Raw genomic sequence first — 24,378 nt, 5'->3', positions numbered from 1 at the left:
TGGAGTATGCATTCAAATCCACCACCAAAGCTGTATGTAGATGAAAGACCCTGTAGGCTCTCCCCACTTTGTTCATTCGAAAGAAAACACGTTATCCATCCAGTTCAGCTACCCTAATAATGATTTTGTGCCAAACACAGCGCTTTATATCTACTTTAGAACAGGAAAATTGTTGCTCTTGAGTGTCCCTTTAAGTAGTTGTGTGCAAAGTTTAGGGTAGGTAACATTGAACTGCAGTTGTGCTATGCTAGGTAAGGAATGCCTAAGGCCTCACCTGTTGCTCACACACTTAGCTAGACTCACTCACATTTAGTTGCGCAACTGTAAAGTGGCATTACGTGCTGGACAGCACCCAGGCGAGAATTGGCCGCCCGTAAGCCACATGCTGGCTGGTTAGTAGTTGGGTGGATGACCACCAGTGAATCCCAGCTGTTGCATAATTTTTTTTATTTCTTTTTTGCTTTATGTTTCATTTGACTGTATTGATGATGACACTTGGCATGTTATCGTTGTTTTTTTTTTAAAAAAAAATGACAAAGCAGCATGGATCCGGATTCAAAATGTCATGGAGAAGTTGCGTCGAGCAACTGAACCTCCTGAGGTGTTCATCATGAAGCAACGATTTCATGTACATACGTTCACCCGTATCGCACTTTAACAGGCAAGTCGGACTGACAGGCGAAAAGACAGTCCAGAATGTTTGCATCGTTGCAGCCCTCGAAATGGGCCTCCTCCAGCTGCTGGCCGCAAAGCAAGGCAAGAGCCTGACTGCTGCGGAATTGGCCAATGCCTCGGGATACGATGAGCTCTTCATAGGTGAGAATCGCAGTCCGATCGATGAGAATACTCTGTACTAATGCCTCCAAAGCTCGCGTCATGCGAATTATGACCGCGATTGGCTTCGCCGACGAGACAGGATACCAAACCTACACAGCAAACGCTAAGACGGTCTGCCAAAGCGATCCAGGCTCGGCAGGAGGTCTGATTCTGTCGTAAGTTGGCGCCTGCACTGACGATACGACGATAACTCTATGCTGAATGCTTATGCAGCAATGAGATGATATACCCATTAGCAAGCAAAATGCGACAGTACCTCCGACAAAACAAGCCCTGTAACATTAGCCAGACGCCCCCGGCATACGACTTCGCCATGGGCGAGACCGTCTGGGAGACCCTCAAGAAGGACGCCGAATGGAAAAAGGGGTTCGACGATAACATGACCGCTCGCAACAAAATGCTGTCGATCCCCTGGCATGTAAAGTATCCGGCCAAAGAGCGGCTAGTCGCTTCGCGGCAAGTCGATGCAAGGCCTGTTGTTATCGTCGATATCGGCGGCAATCAGGGTGTCGATCTGCAGCGTTTTGCCGACAGCTTTCCCGACTTGGACTGTGAACTGATCCTGCAGGATCTGCCGGAGACTCTGAAGGGGATCCCGGGGCCGCTGGATCCGAGGATCAAGCCTACAGTGTACGATTTCTTTACTGAGCAGCCTGTGAAGGGTGAGTGTCCGCAACACGGTACAAATATCTATCTTGATAAAAAATGAGACCTGACTTGTATTGCCCAGGAGCCGATATCTACTACCTCAAATCCGTCCTCCACGACTGGGACGACATCGCCGCCCGAAAGATCCTTTCCAACACCGCCAAAGCAATGGCGCCTCACTCGCGCCTCCTGATCAACGAGATAGTCCTCGCAGACACGAACGAGACTCTCGTGAGGGCAGACATGGACATGCTGATGCTGTTCCTGTCCAACGGCATGGAGCGGACGTATACGCAGTGGAAGGAGTTGTTGGCCAGGGTGGAGCCGCCTTTGAGGCTCGTGGAGGTCTGGTCGGTGCCGGTGGATCAGCAGAGTGTTATTGAGGCTTGTCTTGCGAGTAGATGATCATCAGTTTATAAGGTTATCGTATGTACATACAACTTATATAGGAGTCAATATGACAGAGTATATATCACAACTTCGCATACCCAACAGCCGGCCCCTTCCAAACATACTTGGCCAGTTCATCCCTAGTGGCCCTCATCCTCCTCAACACCTCATCATTAGGAATATCCAACAGCCTCTCAAAGTCCCGCTTAACCATTTCCAACTTGCCCAACTTGACAAACCAAGCCTCTGACTTTCTTTCTTTGGCGCGATCATCAGTCGCACCAAGCTCCTTACAAGCCTCACCCCAAAGTTTCATAGCGTGCCGACTCTGAGGTAAGGAAGGAATGACCACATTCCAAACGTGCGGCATGAACTCGTACTCCACGAACGTCACCGGAACACCGGACGCATTGATATTCCTAACTAGGAACTTGATCCCGTCGGAATACGTCTCCTCGCCGCACGCAATCCACATCGGTGGCATACCCTCCCAATCCGTCCACGTCGAAGGGTCGATGAGCGGGTGACACAGCGCAGAATTGTCACAGTGCAAGTCCCCTCTCGGTGGATCGGAAGGCCAGATAGAGTCCGCTGGGAAGTTAGCCTGGAGCCACGGTGCACCCTCAGATAACCAGTCGAATGGCTCGAATTTCTTTACGGATGGTAAGTGACAATGCGAGGTCGACGCCAGGACTTATCAATGCGCAACCCCCGGGCATCTCGATGGGGATGTCTCTGCCGTGGAAACGGATTTTTGGGTTTGCGATTCCGGATTTGCGGGCGGAGCGGCGGAGGGATTGGAGGAATTGGAGGAGACCGAGGTGGAGGTTTGCGCCGCCGGATTCGCCGACCAGAATTAGTTTCTTTGGATCGACGGGGTCGTGGAGGGAGCCGGGAGGTGGGGAGAGAAGGTAGAAGAAGGCGACTAGAACGTCGGGGGTATATTGCGGGACGAGGCGGTATTGAAAGGTGAATGCACGCGCACCGCTATAGTCGGCAGAGTTGTTTGATCAGTGGTCGGGCGCCGGGAGGGCCGGCGCGGCTGTTTTAAATAATGGTTAGGTGATGTATGTGCCTTGGAGATGGACTGGTGTGTGTGTCAACTTACAACCACGCGCCTCCGGATACGTAGAAGAGAGTGTGATATCGTTCTGTCGGTTCTGCTGAATGCCGTGGAACTTTTCCTGCTCGCTCACATCTGGCGGTGGAGCTTTTGGATCTTTCACATCTCTTCTCACTCCTATCCATTCACCATCGTAGGAGCTGGCACAAGGCGCTGGAGGGTCGAGCTTCTCCACCCCTTCACTCTTGGATTTGAAGACGTCCCATAGCTTGGAACGTAAAGCTTCTTCCTCCTCGTCATTCGGACGGGGAATCTTGACCTTGCTGACCAAGATGGGTCCCTTCAACGGTCGTTCACGGAACGACTGGGCCTGCATTTTCGATATCGGGATCCATGGGGCACTCTTGAAAGCCGCTCGGAAGCCGAGAACGGCCTTTTTCTGGCCTTCTGCTGCGTCCATTTTCTGATAAATTGATGAATTTGAGCTATTCAGGTCTTTGAAATGGACATGCATTCGCGATTGGTAATCAGACTGTTGGACTGTGCTTATCACGGTCGATTTATTGATAGAATGCAGTACTCCGTAAGTACCAAGAACTGGCCGACGTGGAGGTGGGTCGCGGAGCGGATCGCTGCGGAGCGCCAAGCCTCGCGGCACACACCCTAAATTTAGTACCGACTAGTCCATCCTGGGAATGGACTCAACTTTCTTTTCAGTATCCACTCCATTCAGATACCTTAGGTAGGTAGGTATACGGCACTTGAATTAGAAGAAAAATGGGAATAATCATCTTTATATAGACACGCTTACCAACATCTCAGGATATTCCTCCAAAATGGCAGAACAAAAAAGCGATGGCATGGTCGAGTGAGGGTCGAGCCGCGCAAGAAGTTACCTCTATCCTACTCCGTAGGATGGTGTTGGATCGGCGCCAGGCACCAGCTGCCACGGGCCGATCAGGGACAGATGTGGAATTAAGGATGTTGGCTGTGGGTGTTGTCACATGTGATGCCAAATATACCTCGTTAAGCTTGATTGTGACTGGATTTTTAACCTTTTATTTTGTAACTTATAAGTTCTTGGATGTTCTCTGTTAAAACATTGCTGTAAATAAACTCTGTTGAAAGTTGGATATTTTTGTGTGAAATTGGCATCAACTCATAAGTGTTGGTAGTTTAGCAAAACCAACACATGGTATTAGCAAGATGATCAACACTCACCTAGACTAAATAAGCATTCATGCATACTTGAGGGGGCAGTGTGGTTGGCTTACACATATGATGTGTCAAGGTACGTGGTTAAGGTCAGGATTGATTCATTCAAGCATCAAATACTATTGTCAGTGTACTGTACAGTACATGATGATGATGATGTTAACTACGGAGTATAGCACCTGGCGCTGTAAAGGTCGATCAAATCCAACATGCACAAAACATCTCAAATGCAGGGGAGTTTTGCTTCATCCCTGACCGGCCCATCGCGAACTGTTCAAGCCCCCAATCCAGTCAGTCGCTTAGCTAGGAGCTGCCATCATCACCATCCTCTTTCTCTTTCTCTTTCTCGCCCCCTTTCTCAATCCTCGAATCTCCCTTCAGCATCTCCAGATCACACTTCTTCTCATCCAACCATCTCCTCCCAAGACCCGAATCTCCAGCTCCAACCGCTCCATCTTGGCTCTGTTCTCCAGTGTCGCTTTCATGTTCAGCGCGACAGCTTCCTTATTATTCTTATCTTTCTCCTCCCCGGTTTTTATTATCTTGTCGTAAAGGACCCCGATCGCACCAACGATGAAGAAAACCACGAAGAAGACGGCAAACATTGCACACAATGCCGGCAGCATGCAGAAGAGTATGGCCTGGGCAGTAAAAATGAAGTTGCGTGTGATCTGTTCGTACCAGGGGTCCGATAGGTTGGCTGGTGGGTCAATCATAGTGAGTTGATTGAATCGGAGTAGATAATAGAGTATTGTAGCGGTCGGGCGGTATTGTATACCGTACTCCGATGGTTTGGTTCGTGTAAAATTCTCTAGAGAGTAGCTTGCTTCGTTATGGAAAATTGCAGTGATGATGCTGCTTACCTGTTGGATTGCGGGGGCCTGGAAGGGAAGCTACTTATAACTAACTGCTTAGGCACATACAAGGCTGATTTCGCTAATGCCAAATATCTCTGCTGCAGCCTATTTACAAGCACTGGCAGACACTTTGACGGTCAAGGCGCTAGATCTAGTTTCAAATAATAATAATGTATTATTATAAACTGTTAAACACTAGTGAATCCATTAAGCAATCCAGAAACCCGCATATGCTGAACTGTCAACCGGATGCTATTTCTTTCCTTGTGGAGGCCGATAATAGTGATAATCCCAGAGATGATAGTGGACATATCTAAGGTTTTCAAATTTAAGCGTTCTTGTTGGATACAAGTAGCTATAGTCATCCTCTATATTAATTTTGAGTTTCAACTGTCAACTATAAATAGAAGCTCCTGTCAGGAGTTTTTTTTTCAAAAAAAATGACCAAATGTTGACTTTTCTGGAGAGATGACTGCTGCTATTCCTTCAGCATTTTTTACTATAGTTATATATAAATAATTCTTGGTCCTTTCTTCTATATAAATTCCTTGAAAAAGTGTAGTGTAGGTAGTAACTACTATGACTAAATTTTCTCTGAGCTTAAATCGGGTAGTTTTAAATTTGGTCGTGAGAATCTGACAATTACGTCTTTGATTGATTCGACAATCAATTTCAGGTGTATGTATGTACATGTCATAATGACACACTGCAAAAGTCTTGAAACTTTGCTGGAAAGATTATAATGTTTTTCAAACCAGAATTTTCGAATCTCATTAAAACATTAGTCAGAAGAATACAACACGAGCTGTTGGGTAATCACAGACAGAAAGCAAGATGAATAATGATGATACGGGATATGACGACCATGACGACGCCGATTATTGCTATGCATGCGGAGCAATTGTACCTACCGGCAGCCTAAATGCCATCCTGGCAGATGATGGTTTCGAGAACGGCAGCGAAATACCCTTGTCGAGAATCCTCGACCATTGGAGAATCAGATGCAGTCCGGAGATCTTCAACAGGATATTCTTCACCGATCCGTACGTATGGGGAACTTTTTTTCGTGTGAGTAAGTGAATCCTTTTACATCACAGAATCACGGAGAAGATGGTTGACATTTTTTTTTTCCCTATACACGTTTGGCATAATATCCTCATTATGTTCCTCATCACCAAATCGGGCTTCACCAAAGTCACTGAGCAGTGGTAACCCATTGCTTGGAAGAGGTAGTCTGCTCAAGTATATTGTTCGACCGTCATCGAGTATTTTTCTAGGCGATGGTTCTTCGATTTCTGCCTCTTCAATGGATGAGAATATCTGTGGATCATCTGCAGGAAGCAAGAGGTTCTTCAATTGGAGACCTTCAACAAGAATCAGTTGTTGAAAACAGAGAACTGTTCTTTTTGACACAGAAATTTCTCACCTGTATGAATGATACGAGCCTCAGCATGGAGGAAATCCAGAACCCCTAGGATCTGCCTAAGACAAGGCTTCAGATCTTCAATACTCAGGACTCTCTCGGGGAAAAAAGATAGGAATTGCTCCACACTAAGCCCAAGAGGTTGGTGGACAAGGCAGATATGACGACGACCATGAGGACCTTCGATGTAGAAGTGCCCTAATAACTTGTGGATGAAGGATTTGCCTAGATGGGTTGTTTGCACTGAATTGATGCGGTTGTAGATGTTAATTTCACGGTTCCTCTGTACATGCTCACCAGAGACATAAACTTTTAGTACCGCGTATTTGGATTCACTGCTTTTTCACACATAAAATTAGTCAGATTTTCTCAAAAAAGCAGGTTTCTTTTCGTGTATATACCGCAAGTCACGACAAAGCCAAACCGTAGATGTAACGCCATATCCCAGCTTCGCAAGCACCTGATACTAATTATTCGACACCTCCCCGATGCGAACCGGATAGTACTTTTCTACCTGGTAAGTAGGCAGTGTCTCCTCTTCAATCTTTTCAGAGTGATCAATCAACTCAAAGCCAGTGCTTGGAAACGACTGTAGGGCATGCGACATTGTTCTGCGATTGGTATTCGAGAAAAGCGGTGATTGGGAAGAAGAACTTGGTTGAAGGCGAAAAAAGCACGGCCTTGAGGGTAGGTAAGAATGGATTTTCTTTAAATTGTCGTTAGACGCAAAAATGCCGCGGGCGTATCGCCAGGTTCGAGTCATTCTCATCAAAGAAAAAAAAGGCAGCAAATAGTTGGCACTGATTACATGCACCGATTACTAGAGGTTATATTGAGTCTTAATAGTTGGCGGCTATCTTTTGCTTGCACTAGCCAGCGGAGTCTCACTCTCACTGAACTAAGATGGTATGCAGCAGCCTTGGCATGCCAAATGGAATTAATTGTCTAGGGAAAGTCAACCTGAATAAAATGGCTTTCGGACCTGTTTAATATTGCCAGATCTACTTACTGCCTTCAGGTGCTCAAATTCTTGTGGTATTGCTGAACATACAGATATACATACTATACCCACCTCGAACAGTCCCTTTCCATGGAATTGAGAACTGGCCAACTTATAGAATTACATTAATTACAATCACAGTCCACATTACTAGAGCATGCCTTCAATTCAAGTGAAATGATATCTGATGGTACACGATTATACAATATCTGCAAACCCACAAGGACCACAGGCCCGGAACAACACAAGAATTATCTAACAAGTATCGCCTCCATAACGCCGTACCTCGAGAATACACAAAATAGAACCTCTCATTCCATCCAATCACCACGCCCCCAGATCGTAATCAAACCTCATCAGCTCTTTTTGTGCTTCTTCGACATCTTTCTTCGCTTTCATCCGCATGTAGAAGATTGGGCAATCTCGGGCTGAACAGATCACTTCACAGTGCAGACTGCCCTGACAGCGTTGGCACTGCGTCCACAACCGCCCGAAACGGATTTCATGCTCCGAAACCTTCTTCAAGGTCTTTGTGTACAGCTCGCCAATCCGTGGCCGACAGCCCTCACAGACAGCCCCGGCCATCTCGTCTCTACCAACCAAAGGCTTTTTACAGCCCATGCAGGTCTGGGTTTTCTTCGCAAACTTCATTAGTCCACCAACGCTGGAGGCTGCAACAGAGATGGATCGCGTGTGCTCTCCAGTGAGCAGCTGAGATGCCTTTTTCTCGCCCAGGATCGGCTCGAAGATACGACCAAGCGGGTTTGCTAGCTGGTTGTCCAGGTAGTACTTTGTGTCGATGGGGATGTTGTTTTCCAACACATAGATAGGATCTTCGGACCTTTCGTAATTTTTCGAACCTCCAGCACCTTTGACGATGACATACGCCACACGGTCACCCAAGGTCGGAGCTGAACCCGCATCACGCTTTCGCATGCGCTCAGCCAGTTCGACATGGGCTTGCTTGGCTGTATAGTCGGACTTGGAGAGTGCTTTTGTGATCACAAGCTTCGACATGTCGATCTTATTCTGCAGAAGATCCGAGATAGTCTCCTTGACATACCTGCGAACGGCAGTTAGCTAGGTTTCATGAACTAACCAATTGGCGAGGGCTTCTTACTCCTGTGCACCATCGATATCTCTATCGATCAGGATCTTGTGCAAGACCGTCTCGATGACGGTCTGGACGAGCCGGCAGTTATCTCGTCGAACAGTCTCAATGCCCTTGCTGTCCATCTTGTCGTATTTCTTCGTGTTCGTCCAGTAAAGTCCTGCGTACCGCTTCTTGTTGATGAGCAGGTACGGAAAGTACACCTTCTCGAATTCCAGCTTGATGGGTTTGGGAAACTTCGATGAGACGTAGTCAGCGGCCTCTTGTCCGAGTTTCATAGCTTCTTCGAGAGTCTTGACCCCGAATTTGACCATGACCGAGTCGGTATCACCGTAGATGACCTGGGCATCGTGCGAATAGCCATTCGCAATGGTATATCTCGCTTCGACCTCTGCTTTCGTCTTCTCGATCATCTGACGGCCGTAACTGGTGGTGCTACTGGCGATAGCCAAGCAAGGAAGCTTTCCAACCGTTGCACCCGTGATACCGTACACACTGTTAGCGCTGACCTTGAGCGCCAGCTGACGTCCGTTCAGGACTGCCTTCTTGAATGGATCGGTCTCAATTGCCAGTTCTTTCTTGGCGCGTTTTCGGGCACTCAGAAGTTCTTCCAGAATCTGCGACAACAGGCCCTTTCGAACCTTAGGAGTACAGAACATGTCACCGTTAGGGGTGACGATGTAATCTTCGTCCTTTTTCAAACCAAACCGTTCCACGGCAGTCTTGTTCAGCAAAGTCGTGTAGCACAGGTTATGGGCTTGGATAATGGATGGATACAGAGACGCAAAGTCGAGAGTGGCGATCGGCACATCATAATAGCCTCGGATCGGTTCGATGACAGTGGCGCCTTCGTACTCTTGCTCGTCCTGTTTGTTCATATTAGGTATGACCAGTTGCTGCTCACGAGCTTTGCGGAAGAGTTGACTAATAAACTTGACTTGCTGACCACGAGCCAGAAGGTAGTTGAAGGGCACACCCGTCACCCTCGCCATCTCCGTGTAATTGACCAGACACATCAACTTGTCCATAAGTCTTTGCGGGAGATATGCGTCCTTAAGACAATATATAGCCAGCCGCCTCCTAGAGTCGGGAGTACCGTTGAACAACTCCGTGATCATCGTGTGGTGGACGTCTTCCTTCTGCTCGCCTAGGAATTCGGCACATACAGAATTCAGGGTGTAGCTTCGCAGGTGATAATCTCGCTGGACCAGTTGAAGAAGGTCCAGCTGAATCCTACCATTGGTGTTGGTTGCTTTGGTGTCGCGATTTCCCATTTGCTTACTGGAGAAGCTTGTGTCCTTTGCTTGTGACTGAACGTTCTTCAGTCTCGACCAATAAGGAAAACCCGTGCATTTGAGGTGTTTGGCTCGATCAAGCAGGTATGGAAAGTCGAAATTGGCAATGTTATAGCCGATAATGACGTCAGGGTCAACCTTTTCAAGGAAATCCCTCCATGCCATCAGCATTTTTGCCTCATCGTCGAACTCGAGGATTTGGGTGTTGACAATCAAACTGCAAGTGTCCAAGACAAAGACGTTCCGGATAAATGGCTTGGATTCTCCGTAACGAGTAACAACATTCCCGATCTGGATAACAGGGTCCTGGTTGGGTTCCGGAAAGATGCCTTTGCGACCCGCACACTCAATATCGAAAGACAAGATTCGAAGCGGTGCAATCTTTGCCCACTCTCCATCGTGTGGATGCGCGATAAGATCACGATAATCGACAACCGCTTCGATCTGACAATTGGATTGCCTTTCATGCAGAGGGATAAGGCGGTATTTGCCTGCTTTGGCTTCAACCCAAGACATCCCGGAAATCTAGGAGGGCACATCAGCATCACGGTTTTTTTTTTTCGAGACGCGCGAAAGAGGAAAGCTTACCCCGGTATCGATCATGAATCTGAGGACATATTGAATGTTGTCAAAAGTATCAATACCTTCATAAGAGGACTTCCACATGTTCTTGTAGTTGATGCTTTGGATGTTTCTCTCCAGAGCATTCCGTAATTTGCTGATATGTCTCGGCTCCGTCACGGTGATCTTGAGATAATAGCTCTTTTGGTTCCCCTGAAACCCGTACAGGTTTTCTCTCATCACTATCTGGACAGATTGGATCATTGGTTGGAACTGGCCCAGCTTGCTCTCCAGAAATGCCCGGAAGGGTTCGCAGTCCTCTTTGGTGAAATTCACAGGAGCGGCGATATATAGATAGTGCTGAAATCCAGTGACATGAAGCAGGACCGAATGCCCTTTCTTGGAGCAGTGTTAGTAGAAGTGACATCGGACGAGAATAACCAACAGCACCTACCTCTGTGACGCCGAAGAGCCTGACAGTGGTCTTACCACCTTGGAGAGTTCCTTCCTCGGCATCGATCTGCTGAAAGCAGATATCATCCCTCGTCTCGTTGAAATCTTCCAGCGGCGGCCGTTCCCATTGCTGATCCTTCTCCGAATTCTTCTCTTTGAGCCCGCTGATGTCCTGGGTCAATTTCTCCAGATCCTTTTCGAACTGGCTTTTCTGTTGCGGCTGACTCGAGCCGAAGGCCTTGGCTCCACTGCTCCGCGGAGGCACACTCAGGTTGACCGCAGGCTCATCTAGCTCCAGCTTTCGCTTCTTGGGCGTGTTGTTCGGCATCACGTTCCCGGAGGTCATGGTGGCATCCGCCAGGATGCGCTTCTGGGGCTTCACGACGGTTTCAGACATGGTGGCAATTGAACGAAGCCCCAGGATGGGGTGATGAGAGATCCTGAAGTGGCCGTAGGGTGCAGATTGCCAGAAGAGACGCAGTCATGGATGGGATCTCTCTCGCTGTCCCGGAGCTCGTCGGAGGCGCGCGATTTCCTTTCCTGTTGGAGCGTGTCTCGGTCGCGCCTGGACGTGACGACACTTTACGCGTGACATGTCACGTGACGCGACTGCACCAGGCTGATCGGCCAATCAGGGCTCGCCGGGAAGTCGATGTCATCACCGCCATCTGCCAACCACAGCCCTGTATTATTACGAGCAATTACGATTCAAACCGGACAAGGAGCATTTGCTGTCCTATATCAAGATCCATCAGCCCGTACGCAATAGTGTTTATCTTTTGTTTATCTTTTGATTTACATATAATTTTGGGTAGATACGAACTGAGGCAATACAGCATTTATTTGACAGAATCGATCTCAGGCAACTACCAAGTGGTATGGTGGCTGAAGGGCCCCTGGTTCAAACCGGACTGCGGCCCTATGATCTTTCCATAGGGATTCGCTGATGCACCTGTAAAGGAGGTATTCCATGGGCAACATTCGCACGCGAGACGGAGCAATGAGGACCCGACGGGCACATACGAAGAGCAGGCTGGGATGCATCCAGTGCAAGAAACGGAGAATCAAGGTGCGTGGCTCCGGCGCATTGTTTGTCAGCTCTTTTTTGACGTCCTCTTAAGTGTGATGAAAAAGCTCCCAGCTGCAATAATTGCCTTAGGCACAAGATAGATTGTGTCTACTCCATGTCTCCCGTCAAAAGCCGGCTGTTGGCCCAATTCGCCGCAGCTGAGCTGGGGGCTTCGGATGCTCACAGCATCAGATCACCAAATAACACGGAAAGTGAGCTTTCCAGTCGCACACCGTCTTCGGTGGCTGCTTCACCTGAGTCGGATCCGCTTTATATCCTTGATCCTTCGGCGCATCAGCGCGATGGACGTCTTGCATCTGATCTCCATCTGCACGACCTGGAACTTATGCATCACTACTCCACCGTCAGCTACAAGACGATTTCAGAGCGGGAGGCCTTTTCCGCTCCTTTTCAGACCGTGGTGCCCAAGATAGCACTTACCCATCCTTTCCTCATGCACGGTCTCCTAGCTCTGTCGGCGCTCCATCTAATCCATCTGAATAAAGGCAGCGAACGATGCAAAGACTACGTGGAGCTTGCCACGAGCCATCAGACCCTGGCACTGGCGTTGTTCCGGAAGGAACTGAATAATATCAATCCCTCGAACTGTCAGGCTCTGTTCGCGTTCTCCAGCATTGCGACTGTTCTAGCATTTGGATTCGCTCAGTCGACCGGCGTGCAATCCTTACCACCCATTGATGAGATGCTGCAGATCTTCAACTTATGCCGCGGAATCCACGGGATTCTGGAGACTGCACGGGAATGGATCAAGAATAGCTGGGTGTCGGATCTCCTGGCCTTCGGACGATCGGCCGAACCCGGGTCTATCCCTCCAGACGTGCGCGATAAAATCGCTGCGGTATCCAAGCTCAACGCGGACTTGGGGCGAACAGGCTTCTCGGTCGATGAGCAGGCCGTCTGCGAAGATGCCATCTCCGAGTTAACCGTCTCATTCGAGAAGATCTACTCTGGCATCGACGCCGTCACGGTTTTCAGGTGGCCCATTTTCCTGAAGCCGTTGTATATCTCCCTCTTGCGGGACCGGAGGCCGATGGCAATTGTCATTTTGGCACACTACTGCATTCTCTTGCATATGCTCGACAATCGCTGGTGGCTGAAAGGCTGGACTCGCCAGTTACTCCATTCGATCTATAGTCTACTTGACTCGTCGTGGCGCGAGGCTATTCAATGGCCCATAGAAGCGATTGGATTGTTTGCGATGTAATTTACCAGTGGCAGTTTACGTGTATATTATTTTGGGAAATACTATATGGCCTAGTTTGGTATCCATTATTGCCAGTCAACTGGCGTAGTTGTTAGCCTACTGCTGCCTGAGGCATCAATTTCCAACTTCAGCTTCACCGCCGCTGAATCATCTACCCCACACACAACTCATCACTTGTGGCTTCAAGGCAGCTGGAGGGGCCGAACATGACATCCGATGCGTTGTCATGTCGGAGGAGCCATCTGTTCTTTTCCCGTGGTTGCTGCCTGAGCGAGCAAACAAAGGCATGTCCAATTGAGACCTGACACTTGCATATACGCCCTTTGACGACGGTTCGCAGAACGTAGAACCTGATGGAAGCGCCGCTGAACCACCCACCCAAACTGAATGAACTATGTTGATTGGGATTTCAATTGCACGCAAGCAGAACACTGCAGCAGACTGATCTGGTGGATCTGCCTTCTGATTCCGTGATGCAGAGTTGAGGCGGTCCCTTTGAACCTCGCATGCACCCAGCAGGCAGGTCACTATGAACTGAGATAGCAGACCTGATGGAAAACACAGCAATTGCTGGTGAAGCCGCCTAATATTGCCTCTTCTGGTTCTCATTCTCTTGTTTTGCGACACCAGTCGTAAATAAATGCGGAGTGTTGTCTATATCGGGTGGATGGCCACGTAGCTGTCCAACTTGCAAAAAAATTTACTGCCCCGCGATTGCATTGACAATAACTTGTCAACATGTCAATGTTCCGGTCTGCCGCAGATATCTCGTCTTTAGATCCCGAATCAAGCTCAGATGAGAATGACTTTGTGGAGGAGACTACTTCCGACGAGCACAGCAACCATGGGGCGGACGACGTCGAGAAGGGTGACTTGTTTGATGCCCTTGACCAGTTCGTGGAAGACCAGGAAACTCCCCCTGGGAGTGCCCAGCCTGGGAGTGCACAAGACCTGGGCGCAGCGCTCGACCTTGACGCCGAGGGACACGCAACCGTCATGACGTCGGCCTTGCTTGAATTCTATTGCTTGAGCCGCGCAGCAGACATTCTGAATGCGCAGCCAGGGTCGCACGGCCAGTTCACACGCGATTCGCCAGAGGTGAAATATCTCGGCAGGAAGATGTACGCGTACCAGTCTCAATTTCTGTCGTCCCATGGGATCATGGCTGGCGGGATCGACGGCGAAGAGTGGGGATCGACAAGGCAGTATTATCGCGACAGTCTCGACATGCTGGGCATGACCGCCCTCGAAGGGATCAATCTCAATGCCTCCGCTGGACAACCAGCCTCTCGAGGTGCCATAAAGGATTCTGCGCAGAATAAGGGAGGCTGGGAACTGCAAAAACGCATCCCAGGCAGTGGAAATTATAGAGGGCGTCTGGAACACCATGTCAACCTGACGAACCTGCTACAGCTCCCGCCAGCCACGCCGTCGGAGTCTTCAGCGCTTCTGCCACTGCTAAGCGCTCCGTCTGCTCCGGTTGTTGACCGCTCGTCTAGGTATGCTGTGGAATTCACCGAGATAAAGGTGCTTGGACGGGGTTCGTTCGGACAAGTCTTCGAAGTTCGGAACCATGTCGACGGGCAGAACTACGCGGTGAAGAAAATCCCGTTGAGCAAAAGGAGGCTGCAGATGTTGCAGCAGGGAGGCATCCAGCATCTGGAGCATATCATGAAGGAGATACGGACGCTGGCGCGCCTGGAACATACCAACGTCGTACGCTACTACAGCGCCTGGTTGGAACAAGCGCATACATTTCCGGACGAACAGCCATTGGACGAGAGTCAGTCTCGAACTGAGATTCTACATGACGAGACTGGAGAGGAGGAACAGAGCTTTGGGATCGTATTTGAAAATTCAGAAGCTGCATCGTTTGAGGACGGCTCCAAATCCGCATCCAGCCAGCAGAGGGAAACCTCTTCGAGCGGAAACCAACGCCGCAGCAGTCGCTTCACCACCGGGTCGAACCGGTCAAACCGATCGAATCGGTCTAAGAGGAGTTCGAATCATAGTCTTGGCGACGAGGAGGACGTCGAGTCCATTCCGCGAAATTTCAGCATTCCCTCCAGTGCACTGACTCGGACATCGACCTGGGACGAAACAGAGGGCGACATCTTCACGGACGGGTTAAGCGAAGACCCGTCCAGAATGCAGCTCAAGTTCCGCGGTGGCTCGCACGCTCCAGCCGTAGTTTTGCACATCCAAATGTCACTGCATCCTCTCACTCTGAGCACCTATTTGAATCCGCAGACCAGCAGCCACCGGAACAAAGCCGACCGCGCACCCTCACCGCGCCATTGCTTCCATCTCCTGCCGTCCCTGAAGATCCTTCTGGGAATCCTGTCTGGCGTCGAATATCTTCACTCCAAGGGCATCGTCCATCGCGATCTCAAGCCGGCCAACATTTTCCTCTCTGTGCAAGACGACGCACGCGACTCGTGCGCGAAATGCCAGCGTGAGAGCGGAGACGTTCGAAATCCCTATTTCCCGAGAATCGGCGACTTTGGCCTGGTGGCGGATATCTCGCGAGAGCACTGTGCGGACTCCTCTGACGCAGCAACCGGTGCGGTCGTAGTGCAAGACAGCAGTCCGCGGAAGGTTCGACATGTCGGGACGGAGTTCTACTGCCCGCCGATGCCGCAGGGCGGGCTGAATGAACACGACGATAGTCACTACACGATTGACGAGAAGTTGGATGTCTTTGCGCTGGGCGTGATCCTCTTCGAGCTCGTATACCGGCTGAACACCAAAATGGAGCGCCAGATGGTGCTGTTCGATCTCACGCGAGGCGGCGGGCGATATGCCGGCGCCATTCTCCCGGCAGACTTTGCGGAGAAGGTGGACTGCGGAGGGGTGGTGCTGGGCGATGATGGCATCTCGGTGGCAGAGTCACTGTCGACGTGCATCAAGGGCATGCTAGAACCAGACTCGAGGAAGAGATGGGGGTGCAAGGATGTGCGGCGGTGTGTGGAGAGTCTGGTGGCGCTGGCAGAAATAAAGTGATAGAATGATTAGATGGCCATTTTGAAGTATCTACGACGAGGATTTTATAGACCTAAGCTATGTACTATACAATTTTATGAATCTGCATTTAGACTCTACTCATCGAACAAATACAAATACATTGCAACATTATATTATGTCGAAATAAATGGCAAATGTCGTCGAATTCACCGCACATCATTCTGTCCTTTTTTTTCCCTTTCAAGCAACACAATAACAGCAGCAACAACCCGTCATTGTGTTCTTTGAAAGGAGTAGACACCCATTCAACCTCTCCTCATTGAACGGCTATCTCCAAACAAGACAAAAGTCTCGACACAGTGGGCAGACAATGAACAGACAATGTCTTTGTGTGAGGATTTCACTTAAATAGGACTCGACACAAGCACTCGACGTTCTCTGTTCTGTGTCCTACAGTACCTGCATACCTAGAGACCTCTTTCTCTTTCCTTTCTTTTCCTATCAAACTCATCCACCAACAGCAGAGCTCACTCCCCACTGCTCAGCAGCTCAACAAGGGAATCGATCGATCGATCAAACTCAGATCATCATGTGCCGCCACGTCGTCTACCTAGGCACCTGCACCCACATGGTCGATTCACTCCGACAGCCCTGCCAGGACGCCTACATGGCAGGCGAGTTCTGCTCCCTGCGCAGATGGCGCTTTGTGAGCGTGCCGTTGGCCCGGCCGTGCGATATCTGCCTGGTCGAGGGTGAGGAGTATGGGGAGGAGGGAGTGTCGCGCGGACTCCTGCGCAGCTCCAGGGACAACAAGTACAGCTGGTTGATGTTTTTCGGGGGGATTGTGCTGGCGGTGCTGGCTGTTGTGTGGCTTCTCTGGGTGGGATGGTGGGTGTTGTGGTTGCTGAGTTGAACTGGACTCATTCTCAGGTTCCAACGATCGAAATGAATGAGTATGCAATCTGGAATGGCTCTCATCTTGCTCGTACCAAGTGATGGGTTGAATTCAGTGCGCCATGGCAACTGATCAGTGAAGCAAGCAGTCTGACTTTCGCTCGACTGTCTGTCTGAAGAATCCAGCGATACCATTGAACTTACGACACAATCTTACCAGGTACATTATCAATTTCAGGGAACTAAGGGAAATACAATTTTTATTGGGGATTTCTTGGACCTTGTTCTTCACTATTGTCTACTGGAGTAGTGTCAGCATGGTAAGTTTAAAGAGGGTACAGTAGGATATACCTCCTATGCTTCCAGTAAACATTCCTGTCCCATCTGGGTAGCACGCCATGGCTGTGATTAGATACGAGATAGCACTGCATGTGCATGAATTGGCTGTTGGGATGCAGATGTGTCTTGCCGAGTATTGCAGGCAATTCCGAGGCATCTCGATCCCCGCGTTACAACTTACAGCTGCAACAGTCAGCTGCAACTAATTCTCTCCACCCTAGCTGTAGAGGTCCTTCTTAAATCTGTCATACAGTCATGCCATAGCAATTATTCGTGCCTGTAGACCGAGTTCACCATGACGCGACGCCCCGTGACGGCCCCCTACAGCGAGCCTCTCCTCCCCCAGCTCGACATCGACAATCCCTACTACACCGACCTCCACCGCAACCTGCGCGCCTACGTCCGCGACTACGTAGAATCATCCATCGCCCCCTATGCCCAGGACTGGGAAGCTGCTGGCGAGGTGCCAGAGTCGGTGCGCCTCCGCCACTGCGCGCTGGGCTTCAACATCGTCCATCCGCTGACCACGCCCGAAGACGCCGCCGGCCTGTCGCTCCCGGGAAACGTGCCCCGCGACCGGTGGGATACCTGGTGCTCGCTCATCGTGACCGACGAACTGGCTCGCGTGGGGTTTATCGGCGTCATTTGGGGGCTGGGCGGCGGCAATGCCATCGGATGCCCGCCCATTGCGCGATTTGGCTCGCCAGAGCAGAGACGCCGCTGGCTGCCGGGCGTCGCGAAGGGCGAGCTGAGATTCTGTTTGGGCATCACGGAGCCTGATGGTGAGGACTCTTCGTCCGGAACAAGCCTTATATATGTATGTACTGCACATACTAATACTGCTTCTAGCTGGATCGGACGTTGCCAACATCAGCACAACCGCGCGAAGAGAGGGAGACCACTACATCGTCAACGGCGCAAAGAAATGGATCACCAACGGCATCTGGGCCGACTACTGCACCGCTGCGGTGCGCACTGGCGGACCAGGACGAAAGGGAGTCAGCGTGCTTGTCATTCCTCTCAACGCGAAGGGCGTCACTCGCAAGCGAATGTACAATTCTGGAGTCCATGCGAGCGGTATGTCGCCCCAAATCATTCTTCTTCTTCGACTGACGATGTGATTGATGTCAGGCTCTGCCTTTCTCGAATTCGACAATGTTCGAGTCCCAGTCGACAACCTGATCGGGCAAGAAAACGAGGGGTTTCAGATCATCATGTCCAGTGAGTGGATCGATACGATATGAGGAATTCTTTTAACGCTGTTTAACAGACTTCAATCCCGAACGTCTGAATCTGGCCTGCGCAGCTCTTCGACTCGCCCGAGTCTGCGCCGAGGACGCCTTCAATTACGCCACCCAGCGAGAGACGTTCGGCGCCCCTCTCATTACGCGAACAGGTGATCCAGTCCAAGATCTTCAAATTCGGCCTCCTCATCGAGCCCGTGCAGTCCTTTATGGAGCAGCTGGTCTACATCATCGAGTCCAGCAAGGACCGGCCCGACCACGAGGTCAACATCGGGGGCATGACGGCGCTGCTCAAAGTGATGGCCACGCGGGCACTGGAGAAGTGCGTCCGCGAAGCCCAGCAGATAATGGGAGGCGCTGGCTACAACAAGGCCGGCAAAGGCGCCCGGGTCGAGCAGATCAGTCGCGACGTGCGTGTGCACGTGGTGGGAGGAGGCAGCGAAGAGATCCTGATGGGTCTTGCGCTTCAAGAGGAGATGAAGGCTCTCCGGGTTCGACAGAAGGCGTTGAAAAATGCGGCCAAACTTTGAATATTCATGATGTACGTCCACAATTTTTGCATATCAATCGAGTACTGTACTGTCTTGTATGTATGTACATAGGTTGGTGCGACCACCGCTACTTGTGTAACATTTGTAATTTTCTTCTCATGCTGTCCTCTAGAGTTGGATTTCATCTAAAGTGACTCAATGGTAGTCGAAGTGTTTCTTTTCGCCTGCGTGACTCGTGACTCTTTCTGCCTGAGGCCGCCATCACATGACACTAACTTCACCGCAACGTCATCTCCGACATCTCCATCTCCAGCATGTCAATGTCATCCACCAGCCAGCCATTCTATTTCTACGCAACAATGATCTTATATCGCTACGATACTGCATCCTAGCAAATGAATTGCTGGGACGAGGCCAACGATGGAGAGCCTGGACGAGGTGTGCCGCGCCGTCAACACCTCCGCCGAGTCTATTGCGGTCGAGTCGCCCTCGTCGCGTGCGCAGTCGACGCCAGCGGACGCTTTGAAAACCTCGCGTTCAGATACAGTCCTGGCGAGCAGAGAACCCGCCGGCAAGCAGGCCGTGAGCGATCCCTCCCCGGAGCAGCCGGCATCGGCTACGAGCACGGTGGTTCACGATGACGACCTCGACCGGTCCGCGCAGGGCCCGTCCTTTCCCCAGCTGTCCTACAACCACCCGGTCGCGTCAGACGAAGGCATCATCGAAGACGATGCCGAGGGCGGCGACGAGGAGCCCCCGATAGCCTCGTCTTTCGACCGAGCCGGCTCCCCCGTGCCTCCGGCCCAGCGGAGCAGAACGGCGAGCTACGAAAAAGTCGGCGAAGAAGGGGTCGTGCGGATGCACAAATTCTCGCTGTACGAGACCGCCACCAAATACTACATGGTTGGCATGGATCTGCTGGACACGCGGTTTCGGATCCTGAAGATCGACCGCACGTCGGAATCGGAAGACCTGAGCATCCAGGACGACGGCATCGTCTACACCAAGCAGGAAATGAGCCACCTGCTGGATACCATTGACGATGGGAACAAGAGCTCCGGAGGGTTGAAGCTGAAATGTAGCGCATGGGGTCTGCTGGGCTTCATCCGGTTTACAGGACCGTACTACATGCTGCTGGTCACCAAGAGAAGCCAGGTGGCCATGATTGGCGGCCATTATGTCTATCAGATCGACGGCACGGAGCTGGTCTCGCTGACGACGTCCACCTCGTCCCGACTGAAGCCGGAGAAGAATCCCGAGGAGGCGCGGTACATCGGGATATTGAACAATCTCGACCTCACGCGCTCCTTTTATTTCAGCTACTCCTACGACATAACGCGGACGTTGCAGCACAACATTGCTCGGGAACGTCAGCATCTGCAAAAGAACCCGCACAGTCTTCCAGAGCACGACCATAACTCAATGTTTGTCTGGAACCATCATCTTCTCAATCCGGCTGCCGCAAATCTCGGGAAGAACACCTATGACTGGTGTCTCCCCATCATCCATGGCTATGTTGATCAGTCGACCTTGTCGGTTTACGGGAGACAAGTCTTCATTACCATCATCGCCCGTCGGTCGCGATTCTTCGCCGGTGCCCGTTTCTTGAAACGCGGGGCCAATGATCTGGGGTATGTGGCCAACGATGTCGAAACCGAGCAGATTGTCTCCGAGATGACCACGACTTCCTTCCATTCTCCGGGTCCGAAGTTGTACGCCAATCCTCGGTACACTTCGTATGTACAGCATCGGGGCAGTATCCCGCTGCACTGGACACAGGACAGCACCGGCGTGAGCCCCAAGCCGGACATCGAGCTCAACCTGATCGATCCATTTTACTCTGCTGCGGCGTTGCACTTTGACAACTTATTTGAGAGATATGGGGCACCGATATACGTGCTGAATCTGGTCAAGTCAAGAGAACGGACGCCGAGGGAATCCAAACTGCTCAAAGAATACACCAATGCCATCAACTACCTCAACCAGTTCCTGCCTGAAGATAAGAAGATCATCTACAAGGCGTGGGACATGAGTCGCGCAGCGAAGAGCCGCGACCAAAACGTGATCGGGACGTTGGAGGACATCGCCTCGGATATTCTTCCCAAAACGGGCTTCTTCAAAAACGGAGACGACGAGGAATCGGGCTTGCGGCTGCAGAACGGCGTTGCGCGCACGAACTGCATCGACTGCCTCGACCGCACCAATGCGGCTCAATTCGTCATCGGCAAGAGGGCTCTGGGGTATCAGCTTCACGCTCTGGGCGTCATCGATGGGACGGAAGTGGAGTACGACACGGACGCCGTGAATCTCTTCACGAATATGTGGCATGACCACGGGGACACGATTGCGATCCAATACGGCGGCTCGCACCTTGTCAATACGATGGCCACGTACCGAAAAATGAACCAGTGGACGAGCCAGTCGAGAGATATGGTGGAGAGTGTTAAGAGATACTACAATAACTCCTTTCTAGACGCCCAGCGTCAAGAAGCCTACAACCTCTTCCTCGGAAACTACATCTTCTCCCAGGGCCAGCCGATGCTCTGGGACCTGGCCACCGACTATTACCTGCACCATGCGGACCCGCGGACCTGGTTGAAGCAGAAGAGGCCCAACTACATCACTTGGTACACGCCAGAATTCCTGAAGAAGCGAGAGATGGCGCCTACGGTGTCGTCCTCGGCTCTCAAGGACAAGCATCTCGCGTATTACGATGACTACTGGCTCGAATACTACCGACCGCTTGCCGTGTCGTCGTTTTCTAAAGTCTTTCCGTTCCGCATGAACTCGACCCTGCGGTACCTGTCCTTCCGCTCTACGCAGGGCGGTCGCTACGACCTGAGTCCGTTCGTCGTCCGGACGCAGCACGAGCAAACGAGTCGGGAACGACCCGCGCGGCAGTCGAGGAAGGGCGTGAAGATCCAGGAACCGGAAGCCTCCAGCGACTACTCCAACGGGTCGGGCAGGGGGTCCGATATTATAGAGCAAAACTGGCAGCATCAGCCTCCGTCAGCGGAGAGGCGCCCGCCCTCGACGGGGATCATGAAAGACGCCGCAGCCGCCATCCCGCCGGCTGCCAGCACTCCCAGCAAAGCGCAAATCGCGCAGTGGACCCTCGACCAACTCGTCAAAGACTCCCTCAATCCCTCCGTAACCGCCACCGAAGCCGAAGAATACGAGCGCTACATCAACCACCCCCTCAAAGTACCGCTCGTCGTAACATCCGACGACGCCCTGGCCGCAGCGGCATCCATCCGCGCGCAGGGCTCCAACCTCGAGTTCCTCGAGTACGTCAACAAGGTGCGCGTGGCGGACGAACTTTTTAGCCCCATCGCCGAGGAGGACCTGAGGGACTATGTCGAGTATTTGAATGTCTCCGAGGAAGGGCTGACGGTCGTAGCGGAGGACTATGATAAGAAGCGCTATAAGCGGTATCGGCAGTGGTTGAGGGGGAAGAGTTTGTTTAAGCAGAGGGTTGAGACGTGATCATCTAGGGATTCCTTTTGGTTTTGTTTTGTTTTTGATTTGTTTTTGGGATATATGGTATACGAGAGATATGATATGTCACGCTATGTACATACATACATGATGGGTTATGGATGGATGGTTATGGATGATGTATTTACTTGTTTGTTTGTTTATTTATTTCATGATATTCATTCATGATACCCATGACGTACGTCCTGTATGTATGTGTGTACTGTACGTAGATAAGTAGGTAGATAGATATGTAATAAACATGCGTCTTGTTTTAAACAATAGTATTCAATAGTATTCCCGGTTCTCGTAGTTGAAGTCGAGCCTGAACTCAAAAAAAAAAAGTAATAAATTACGACAATACAGTACCCGTACGTAATAATATACATCAAAAGTATCAATCATGACCATCATCATAATCATCATTATTGCCATCGTCGTCGTCAGGGATATCGTCAGGGCTCTCCCCAAAAAGCAACTCCCTCAACTGCTCATCTGCTTTAGAAAGGTCTTCGCATTCTTTTTCGATATTATTCACGTCTTCTTCTACTCCTGTCCAGTTTTCCTCGCTTTCGCCGTCGGCAGGAGTATTCGTGACTGCATCCACGGACACTTTCAGCAGGTAGACGGCTCCCTTTAGTTGTTTTTTTAGCTTGGATAGGGCGGTTAGGAGGGTTTTTTCTTTCGAGGAAGTATCAGTACTAAGAGTGCTGGTGCTAGGACGTGCACGCGCACGCTCACGCGCTCGTGTCTCGATCTCAGTCTGGTTCTTCTCTTCGTCGAGGACGTGAACCCAGCAATCACAAAACCCGCCTAGGAGCTCGCCGCGGAAGCGCCAGATGCGAGGGTGCGCGTTCAAAATGACGGCCCGCGCGGCGGCGACGCCGGCGAGGAGAAGCGGGGGGTAGCCCGTGCCGAAGGGGTTGGTCAGGGTGCTGTAAATGGGCGGGATGAGCTCCTGCAGGTACTTTGTCGTGTGGATGCCGAGTTCAAACGAGAAGGTGGCCATCTGCCTGAGAAGGAAGGCTGAGAGCCGCGGATATGGGAACGATGCTAGCGACGATGCCGCGCTGGGTGTGGTCGAGCTGACGTGGTGGAAGGACGGTATTACGTTGTTTCGCAGGACGCTGGCGACGCGGCTGATGTATGCTGTCTTGTTCTCCTCCTCTTGCGAGGATGACGCCGTTGCAGACTCTTTGTCTGAAGGATACCGGTGATAACGAGTCTGGAGCACCGAGAGGAGAGTCGGGTACGCCGCTCCAAGTAACTGCAGAGACTCGTCCTCGGGGGTGATCGTAGGAATGGACAAAAGGCACGGCGCCAGCGCGTCGTCAAAGACGGAGGAAAGGTTCGTCCGATGAAGGAGATCGGACCGGCATTCCCGGATGGGGATCAGAAACTTTGAGAGAAGATTGCAGCCGCGGGTCTTGAAGGCCAAGCTTTCGTCGTCGATCAGAGATAAGATCGGTGGAACGAGAAGCGGGAAATGAGCCTCCAAGTGAGCGAAATCTGATGGCTGGAAGAAAGTCAGCAAGATAGAGTGTCCCTGTGCACGTGAAAACCACAAAACTAGGCGACAGGCACGTACAAGAAACCGAGACAGAGCCCAATCAAGCACTGTCGTAGCATAGACATCCTGAAACTTCCACGGCTTCATCTCTTGATCCATAACACTGGCGTCCCATCTGGGCACAGGCGTTGGATGAAAATTCTTGCGACCCCCCGGCGTGATAGCCGGGTTCTTCGTTTTGGCAAAGATGGGCCTGATTCTCGACTTGAGGACTTCTCCCAGAACAGCCCAGAAGGCGCCCGCATCATCGGA

At 51.0% G+C, this 24,378-nt stretch overlaps 10 protein-coding genes across 10 annotated transcripts; 6 read left to right on the top strand and 4 right to left on the bottom strand.

The window, feature by feature from the left end:
* Window positions 1-722: 722 nt before the first annotated feature.
* T310_1946 (O-methyltransferase family protein) lies at window positions 723-1,890 on the top strand (the record flags this gene model as incomplete). Its single annotated transcript, XM_013475183.1, has 4 exons — window positions 723-816; window positions 869-992; window positions 1,051-1,499; window positions 1,568-1,890. The coding sequence occupies 4 exons, from the start codon at window positions 723-725 to the stop codon at window positions 1,888-1,890; spliced, it is 990 nt and encodes a 329-aa protein (XP_013330637.1).
* A 67-nt stretch (window positions 1,891-1,957) lies between these two features.
* Window positions 1,958-3,800, bottom strand: T310_1945 (Lipase/esterase; the record flags this gene model as incomplete). Its single annotated transcript, XM_013475182.1, has 3 exons — window positions 1,958-2,466; window positions 2,984-3,470; window positions 3,750-3,800. The coding sequence occupies 3 exons, from the start codon at window positions 3,798-3,800 to the stop codon at window positions 1,958-1,960; spliced, it is 1,047 nt and encodes a 348-aa protein (XP_013330636.1).
* Window positions 3,801-4,726: 926 nt separating this feature from the next.
* T310_1944 (uncharacterized protein) lies at window positions 4,727-5,327 on the top strand (the record flags this gene model as incomplete). The annotated part of the gene is made up of 3 exons (XM_013475181.1): window positions 4,727-4,870; window positions 4,911-4,948; window positions 5,210-5,327. 3 exons carry the CDS (start codon window positions 4,727-4,729, stop codon window positions 5,325-5,327), a joined length of 300 nt encoding a protein of 99 aa, XP_013330635.1.
* Window positions 5,328-5,928: 601 nt separating this feature from the next.
* T310_1943 (uncharacterized protein) lies at window positions 5,929-7,040 on the bottom strand (the record flags this gene model as incomplete). Its single annotated transcript, XM_013475180.1, has 4 exons — window positions 5,929-6,067; window positions 6,101-6,341; window positions 6,437-6,768; window positions 6,940-7,040. 4 exons carry the CDS (start codon window positions 7,038-7,040, stop codon window positions 5,929-5,931), a joined length of 813 nt encoding a protein of 270 aa, XP_013330634.1.
* Window positions 7,041-7,757: 717 nt separating this feature from the next.
* On the bottom strand, window positions 7,758-11,250 carry T310_1942 (DNA-directed DNA polymerase; the record flags this gene model as incomplete). Its single annotated transcript, XM_013475179.1, has 4 exons — window positions 7,758-8,496; window positions 8,554-10,364; window positions 10,428-10,799; window positions 10,855-11,250. 4 exons carry the CDS (start codon window positions 11,248-11,250, stop codon window positions 7,758-7,760), a joined length of 3,318 nt encoding a protein of 1,105 aa, XP_013330633.1.
* A 787-nt stretch (window positions 11,251-12,037) lies between these two features.
* Window positions 12,038-13,235, top strand: T310_1941 (C6 transcription factor; the record flags this gene model as incomplete). The annotated part of the gene is made up of 2 exons (XM_013475178.1): window positions 12,038-13,143; window positions 13,202-13,235. 2 exons carry the CDS (start codon window positions 12,038-12,040, stop codon window positions 13,233-13,235), a joined length of 1,140 nt encoding a protein of 379 aa, XP_013330632.1.
* A 650-nt stretch (window positions 13,236-13,885) lies between these two features.
* T310_1940 (Protein kinase) lies at window positions 13,886-16,150 on the top strand (the record flags this gene model as incomplete). Its single annotated transcript, XM_013475177.1, has 1 exon — window positions 13,886-16,150. One exon carries the CDS (start codon window positions 13,886-13,888, stop codon window positions 16,148-16,150), a length of 2,265 nt encoding a protein of 754 aa, XP_013330631.1.
* A 1,489-nt stretch (window positions 16,151-17,639) lies between these two features.
* T310_1939 (Acyl-CoA dehydrogenase) lies at window positions 17,640-19,118 on the top strand (the record flags this gene model as incomplete). Its single annotated transcript, XM_013475176.1, has 3 exons — window positions 17,640-18,161; window positions 18,194-18,421; window positions 18,651-19,118. 3 exons carry the CDS (start codon window positions 17,640-17,642, stop codon window positions 19,116-19,118), a joined length of 1,218 nt encoding a protein of 405 aa, XP_013330630.1.
* A 381-nt stretch (window positions 19,119-19,499) lies between these two features.
* T310_1938 (Polyphosphoinositide phosphatase Fig4) lies at window positions 19,500-22,565 on the top strand (the record flags this gene model as incomplete). The annotated part of the gene is made up of 2 exons (XM_013475175.1): window positions 19,500-20,815; window positions 20,864-22,565. 2 exons carry the CDS (start codon window positions 19,500-19,502, stop codon window positions 22,563-22,565), a joined length of 3,018 nt encoding a protein of 1,005 aa, XP_013330629.1.
* Window positions 22,566-22,953: 388 nt separating this feature from the next.
* Window positions 22,954-24,378, bottom strand: T310_1937 (uncharacterized protein; the record flags this gene model as incomplete). Its single annotated transcript, XM_013475174.1, has 2 exons — window positions 22,954-24,072; window positions 24,145-24,378. Coding segments are annotated over 2 exons (1,353 nt in total), but the record flags the coding sequence as incomplete, so codon positions are not given.

This window comes from Rasamsonia emersonii (genome assembly GCF_000968595.1).
Source record: "Rasamsonia emersonii CBS 393.64 chromosome Unknown ctg1118621760007, whole genome shotgun sequence".
Lineage (NCBI taxonomy): Eukaryota > Fungi > Ascomycota > Eurotiomycetes > Eurotiales > Trichocomaceae > Rasamsonia > Rasamsonia emersonii.
The sequence above is the reverse complement of the archived record's forward strand: the minus strand, read 5'-3'. Positions and strand labels throughout refer to the sequence as shown.